At 41.8% G+C, this 7905-nt stretch overlaps 1 protein-coding gene across 1 annotated transcript in view; it reads left to right on the top strand.

The window, feature by feature from the left end:
- Positions 1-3030: 3030 nt before the first annotated feature.
- TSN (translin) overlaps positions 3031-7905 on the top strand; it is a 28937-nt gene continuing 24062 nt past the window's right edge. The window contains exons 1-2 of the mRNA XM_061609137.1: positions 3031-3051; positions 6143-6169. Of these exons, the coding sequence (XP_061465121.1) occupies positions 3046-3051; positions 6143-6169 (33 nt within the window). The 5' untranslated portion in view covers positions 3031-3045. The remainder of the gene's footprint in view (positions 3052-6142; positions 6170-7905) is intronic.

The raw sequence follows: 7905 nt of genomic DNA, 5'->3' as shown, positions 1-7905 counted from the left end.
ATGATTTCTGAAGTTCATTTGTGCTGAAACTCAAGTATTATGAAGTGCTAATTGGACGAGATGATTTCATTTATAGTTGCACACTGTCAGATTGTGAAATTGCTGCCATCACTAAAAAACCAGAGAGATCTTGGAATCATGGTGGATAATGCCCTGAAAATACCAATACAGAAGACTGCAGCTATTAAAAAAGGCAACAGCATATTGCATTGTACTGAGATATAAATAATACAAAATATCAACATCTTCCATAAATTATTCATAATCATGGTCAAAGTAGACAACATGGGGGCAACCGTGTTTGTATATTTATGTTTATTCTCCATTTATGGATAAGATAGGGACTGGGGGGTGTCTTATTCCAATATCAAAAGAGGCATGCAGGTTAGGATTATTAAACACTTTTCCCTTGTTACTTCCCCACCACCTGTTCTATATGTGAACAGAGAGAACATGTGAATTAATAAATAAATGTGGCTCTCTCCTTCAGGTATAGTTTGAACCTCACTATGCTGAATTTGAACCTTACTATGCTGAACAGCATAGCAGGCAAAATGAGAGCAGTGATGGAAGGAAACCTCAAGAGCTGTTCCCTGAACCAGTAATAGAGATGGAAGTGGTAATACATTTCAAGAAAAAATTAGGGGCTGGGAGTGGAGAAAGTGTCTGGCTTGTGGCTGGACTGTAGATGAATGTTTTATAAAATGTTAATGGCCCTGTGCAGCAAGATCTGATCACATTCAGTACCAGGTCACTTTCCTGGGAAAAGAGGATTAATTTTATTAGTTATAAATTAACACAGTACAATGTGTAAATCTTCACAATGCATTTGTTTTAATCACATGTGGGAGGGCATACATTAAGAGAAACTGGCTCACTTTCAAGCTACTTGGGTGGTGGTGCCATCACCATAGGAGTTTGGGGCAGAAGTCAAGAGTTCCATTCAGCAAAATGAGTAGGAGGGCTCTCAAACACATTAGTGCTGGCTAACCTCACTTTGAAGTAAGTGAAGTAACACACTTTCCAGGGGCTATAAAACTGTGTAATTACTGCAGCACCGCATTTGGGCCAGGGAGCTTCCACAAACACAGCTGGCTTCTAGCCTTTCCCAACCTTTGGGTCCCCAGATGTTGCTAGATTACAGTTCCCATCATTCCTGACCATTGGTCATGCTGGCTGGACCTGATGGGAGTTGTAGTCCAGCAACATCTGGGGACCCAAAGGTTGGGAAAGGCTAAGCTAGATGAAGGACTGCTCTGCTCCCTCTTCCTGCCTCTGGACAGCTTCCTCACACATGTCTCTTTCTTTAGGGCTCTCATGTATCCCTGGCATGCCTTTTTAAGGCTAGCTGGAGGCTGGAAAACTGCCCCCATTAAACGGGAGGAGGGAGAAAGGAATGAGTTGTTCACATAACTTGTCCAAAGATACCCTAGAACAGTGGTTCCCAACCTTTATGAGTACAAGACCTCTTTTATAAGCTCAATTTTTTTTGTGACACCCCCCCCCTGCTAATTGTAATTTTACCCTCTGTTAATTGAAAAAAATGCTGTGTGGCAAAATCACATCTCCAAATATCCCTTTCCATAAGAAGCTCCCTGCAGACAGGGAGGTCTTGCTTTCTTTTCTTAATGCAAAGGTCTAATCAAATTGGTATCCCCATCCCCCACCTAGTCTGAAGATGTACAGTCTTGTCTCCCAACAGCAGTGGGTTACAGTGTTGGACTAAGATCCAGGTTCAAATCGCCACCCAGCCATGAAGCCCACTGGGTGACCTTGAGTCTCTCAGCCTGACCTATCTCACAGAGTTGGTGTAAAGATAACATGGAAAGGGGGGGGACTATCTGCTCTACCTTGAGCAACTTGGAGGAAAGGTGGCATATAAATACAATAATAATTAAATAAATAAATACAGTTCAGCTACAGTACTCTTTCTGAGAAGGGTGTCATCAGCAGCCGCAGTGTGAGATGGGAGTTAGTAATAGTAACTTCTTCTTGGTAGCTTCACCCTCAGCCTCCTTTGGCATCTGCCACGTGTTTTATAGGCAGATGCCTGCCCTCGGCATGCCTGAAAGATGCTCTGGCACTTCAGCAGAAGTCCTTCTCTCTCTTTTGGAGCAAGGAGGAGGTGTTGTCTGCAACGGCAGTGGGGAGCAGACAGTGTCCAGGGAGTGAAGACTTTTTTAAAAAAGTACTAAATGATTTATTTACTGTTTGTGGCCCCCTCTGGATTACTTTGCGGGGGGCCCTGGGGGTAATGGCCCCTAGGTTGGGAACCACTGCCCTAGAAAATTCTATCTTGTTTCAAGGGAACATGTTACTGTAAAGACTGAATTCCATGAACATTTGTTTCAGCCCTAATTTAGAAGTCATAAGATCTGAAAATGTATTTGTATATTGTTGCGCACCACCCCAATCTCTGAGCAGTGAGATTTCCAGGGGTCCCTGCTCTTGCCCTGGGTTTGGTTTCCTTGGGAAGAAGGTCAGTGGAGACTGTGGTGTCTTTATGAAATATGGTTTGTTTATTTACACACATTCCAACCTGAGCTTAGGATGGAGGGGTTCAAGGCATCAGCAGTCCAATATCCAGCTTTTCCTTCAGGGTTACAGGAGGCATCCTAAAGCCATGGTGCAGAGAGCCAGCCTCTCTCCCTGCCTCCAGTTCCAGCCTTTTTCAGATACACTCAAAACACAAGCCTCTCCTAGGCCCCAGGAGGGGGGGGGAGGCTCTCCTGAAGAGTTTCAATGACAAAAGGGTCTTCCTGGCCCATTCACCGGTTGCTGGGCACATGATAGACCCATTAACAAACCTGGCCACTCTATTAGCTTAACAAAAGAAACTCATCAGGATTCCAAACTGGAGGCTTGAAGGGGACTCATAGAAATTATCAATTTCAACCCCCAAACTCACAACAATATTTTGTTAATGTATTATGCATTAGAATGAATCCTGTGATTACACTGTAACATGCTCCCAACTTCCGAGTGGTCAGAAATTCCAGGGGCAACTCTACTTTGGTTTCTTTTGTAGGAGAGAGTACTACAGACATGGTGGTATGTATTCAGTTTTCTGAACAAATATATCAGTAGAAGCATAGGAAGCTGCCTTAATCAGACCATTGGTGCATCTAGCCCAATATTATCTACACTGACTGGCAACAGCTCTCCAGGGTTTCACATGGGACATTCCCACCTCTACCTGGGAGATGCCAGGGATTGAACCTAGGATCTTTTGCTTGCAAAACAGATGCTCTCCCTTTGAGCTACGGCCTTTCTCTAAAGCAAGCAGTATATTCACTCCTATCAGTCAACAGATCCGCGGAGTCCCAAAGAGAGATACCTGCATTCCCCAGACGTCTTCTGCTTATAGCTCTCACTCTGTTTATCTTTCTCTTGCAAACCACTATTTTTTTCTCTCTCTCTTCCTCTCACTAACTTACATAACCCACTCCTCCCCTTAGCCCAGGGAAGTGGAGGTGTGTCACCTTCAAAGTTCCAATGGGTTTCCCATTCCACAGAGGTTTCTGTATAAAGAAATTATCTTCTTGCACTTACTGTCCGTAAAGATATGTGCCCTGGACCATTATGGAATTTTTTCAAAACCCAGACTGTGTTCAGGCAAACCCCTAGTAATAGCCCAGAGAGAGTAATTGCCAGCCATCTCAACAGTATTTCATTTTAATTATTCCAAACCATTAGGGTAAGAAGTATTTAAAAAAAGAAAGCCAAAATTCCAGTAACCTGTGTGTGCACAGATTTGTGACCTATACCTGCTCTGCATGGAATAAGCCTTTGCTCCTCTACATCTTGCTATAAAGTAACAGAAGGACTTAATTAACCTTGGGTGGAATAACTTGTACATACAAATCATATGCAAAATCATATTTTGCATTATATTATCAATGCAAACACTGTGTTTAGTCTCCTGTTCCCTTTCACACCTTTTCAATCGGTTATGTTTCATGCCCCGGTCTTCCTCTGTCTTTATTAATGTGTGTTTCTAGCCAGCATTCTTCTGTAAGCCAACATCATCATCACCTCACTTCCTATTTCTGTGCCTTAAGAGAACATTATCCATATTGTTCACCCCAACAGCAAGCCAGCTTGTATGTGATGTTCATTTTAAGGTTGTGAATCAAACATGCTCACAATAAGGGAGACTTGCTGAGTTCCATGAAAGGATGTGCAAAATCAATGAAGGCAGCAGTTCTGTGCATGCTTGCTTGGGAGTAAGTCTCAACTGGGATAAGTTAGGTTGTGTGAAGATTCCACCCCTTCCCTCAAACTATGGATTAACGTTGAAAATAATTAAATTCTGTTTGGGAACAGCATTGGGAAATACCCTTATATAACCAATCCTTTCATTTGCAGCATATTAGAGAATAATAAGGGTATTTTAATTACTAGGAAATTATTTAGTACTTTTAGTGTGTCAAGCTCTTCCCAATCCATATCTCATTATTTCCTGGTTCTACTCTCCAAGCTAGGTCAATAAGCTCTTCCAGTTTTACATACAGATAGACAAGACTGAAGCCAGCACTATTGTTTGGCACAATTTGGTGTCCTACTTCAGGTAGCAGATTTTAGGGTACCACTAAAGGGCAGCAAATGGTCTATTAATGATAGTCCAATTCTGTGCATGCTAACTTGGAAGTAAGTCATGCTGAGTTTAGTGGAGTTTATTCCTAACTAAGGTTACATAGGAATTCAGCCTTAGTTTACTATTCTAGTTATATTAAACCACCACAGGGCGCCACAGGTTTTTTTTTGTTTCAGACACCACAATGTCTTAGACCATCTCTGATTTGAATGTCAACATCTCTTCTCCAAATCCGATACACTAGCTCCTTAGACCACAAGCAAGGTGGCTTATGAAAGTGTGACAGAGTAAAAAATAATTATGGTAGAACATACACACTCTAAATGGAAGTGCAATATTTAATTTCAGTCTATTGTTATAACTTAATTGCAATGTCTTACTCTTTGACTTATGAAAACTATGAAAAGGTTAAACTCTTGCATTTCAATATACATTTAAACTAATGACTTTAATAATGTTCATTGATTGTATGGGTTTTCCCCTGTTGCAAGTAAACAGGAGATGAAACAATAATAGGGATTTTAATTAACTTTATGGTTTGTTGTGCTCTGTTAGAATAAAACTGGCTTAACTGTAATCTCTGTTTATATATACAATTTATTTTCCATCTTTCATATTTACTTTTACTTTACCCCAGTTCTTTAAACTCCTCTTGATTCTCAACTTTCTTTTAGAAGGATTAAGTCAGCTAGGGAATTTAGAGACAGAAGTTGACAATATTAGGAGGTTAAGAATGCATCAAGATGACTTGGGAGATTGGAGTTCATCAGTGGCAGAGAAAAGAAGGACTGCTATGTGCAGCTTCACATGTGGTAATATGAGTCCACATGAATATTTCACATCTTCCATAAAACCAAAATATGAAAGATGGTCATCTAAAGACTGATCACTTTTGAACAATTAACATGAACTAGAGGAAAGATTTCTGAAACTGACTGGCATGCTCCAGGTTCATCCATCTGTATGTTCTCCCTTGCAGGAAAAAGAAGCTTGGATCATATAATAAGAACACATCCACACCATACATTTAAACTACATGGCTTCTCCCCTAAATAATCCTTGGAACTGTAGTTTATCCCTCACAGAGCTACAGTTCCCAGCATCCTTAACAAACTACATTTCCCATTATTCTTTGGAAAAACCTTTGTGCTTTAAATGTATGGTGTGGATGTGACCTAAATGTAACTAAATGTAATCTGTAGTTCTGTCCTAAGGTTCGGTCAAGGGTTTGTGCTATGCTACATCTGTGGATATTTTGTTTTATTTACTTACTTGAACAGCTGATCCCATGCCATATCAGAAACTGCTGTTGAAGTTCCTCTCAGAAAAACAAGTTTAAATTCCCTTGGGCTCAGTTATGTGGACCCTGGCCTTCCACTCCAAGCAAAATTAATTATGAAACTTTAAATGTGTGGGACTTGGAGTTTAGATGATATTGGCATACAAATTGGACATGTTTTCAACTTCATTTACATCTCTCCAGCTTGTGTCCTGAGAACCATAGTGCAATTTCCCTCAAAATGGTCTATCATTATATTCCTACAGGGCTATTCTATGCATGTGGATCCAGAAGTAAGTCCCATTTTTCATTTATTTTTATTTGTTACACTTATATCATGTTGTTCCATAAAAAAAATGCCCAGTGCTGTTGGGAATCTTCCAATGGAGAATGATGACAATCCTGTCAAAGCCCTAGTCTCGCTGTAGAATGGCGGGATGAAATGGGCAGTTGACATGATTGTGTCTTCTCTGGGGTTGTGGAGCCCAAGTGGCTCCTTAGTATTCTGGGGAGCTTCAGGCTATGAAATAAGCCAGGTGAAGACTAGGGCACAAGTCTTGCTCCGAAGACAACCAAGCATTGATTAGTGCACATCATTGTGCTGCCATGTGTCAATGCAGGTTATGAAGAAAACCGATTGTATAGCTTGCATTGCATCCTCTAGTAGCCAGGTGGTGGAGTTATTTAGATGGTCTGGAGATTACTGACTCCCACTGTGGGGGAGAGTGTATGGGAAATGACTGTAAGATATCTCAATGTAATGAGGAAGTGTAGGATGGCATGCTCAATTTCCCCATCCCATGCTCCTGTCTCATACCCCTGCATTCCATCCAGGTGGGTCTTTGTCATGTTTTCTCACCCAGCCTATGTAGAATACAATAATACATAAGTCTGGGAAGCTTTGTTTATATAACACGGATGAGGTAAGAGAGGCTTTTAATTGGCAAAAAAAGATAGTGGATGCCAACAGATCATTAAGAAGGATGTTTTTACACACACTGCTAAGTGCTGGGAACCTGGCCTTCAAAGGCAGTGGCAATGAATCAAGCTGCTACAAAGCAAGGACACTGACGAGCAGGATTGAAAAAACAAAGTATGAGACCCAAGGAAAAAAAACCATCCCAGTAGGTATAGCTAGTTAAAGTCACAGGTGCAAACCTGCACTCAGGTCCAGAACTCTTTTGGGTATAAATAAGGCTCCCTGGGTTCGGTTCAAAAGAGCCTCCACACAGACCTGAGGCTGCGCTATGTAGATATCGGCCAGCTGGGATCTCTCCATTGTTGATTGTCTGGGGCTCCCAACAACTGAAAGGAGAACTGAGATAACTGCACTCATTAGTTGCTTTATCTGTCTATTGCCTTGCCTGCCATAAACCACTAGCTTCTATATCAAATAAAGCAATAACTCTTTTTCACAAGTGTGTTTCATCGCCTTTGAAATTCCCCCAAACTTTCTTGCCTTTGGCAAAACAGAGGGACCTCTGGAGCATTAAAAGACCTGCTGTGACCAAAATGGCTACATGACCTTGACTCTGCAGTTTCAGATGAAATACTCAATGCTAGAGTCAGTAGTGTGTTATTGGATCGCTTTCAGCTTATGCAGTCAACTCATGTGGACAAGGCGCTGGCAGCCATACGCCCAGCCATGTGACCATTTGACCCCAGTCCTCCTTGGCTTAGCAAACCTAGCAGAAGGAGTTTGACTGGTTGGGTCCAGAGTGTGGTTAACCCTTCATTGTGTGAGGGGGTAGTCCCTGCTGCCTTGAAAGAGGTGGTGGTAGTGCAACCTCCCATAAAGAAACAGGCCCTGGCCTGGACTGCTTGAACTGGAATAACTATCAACCAGTCGCAAATACCCTTTTCTTGGGAAAGGTGGTGGAGAGATTTGTGGTGGAGCAGCTGTAAGCATTTTTGGATGGCACAGAATATTTAGATACATTCCAATCTTGTTTCAGGGCTGGCCATGGGATTGAGTCAGCCTTGGTCACCCTTTGCAGAGAGTGCAACAAGGGGAGTGCAACCTTGCTCC

Source organism: Rhineura floridana, chromosome 2 (genome assembly GCF_030035675.1).
Source record: "Rhineura floridana isolate rRhiFlo1 chromosome 2, rRhiFlo1.hap2, whole genome shotgun sequence".
In the NCBI taxonomy this organism is placed as follows: Eukaryota; Metazoa; Chordata; class Lepidosauria; order Squamata; family Rhineuridae; genus Rhineura; species Rhineura floridana.
The sequence above is the reverse complement of the archived record's forward strand: the minus strand, read 5'-3'. Positions and strand labels throughout refer to the sequence as shown.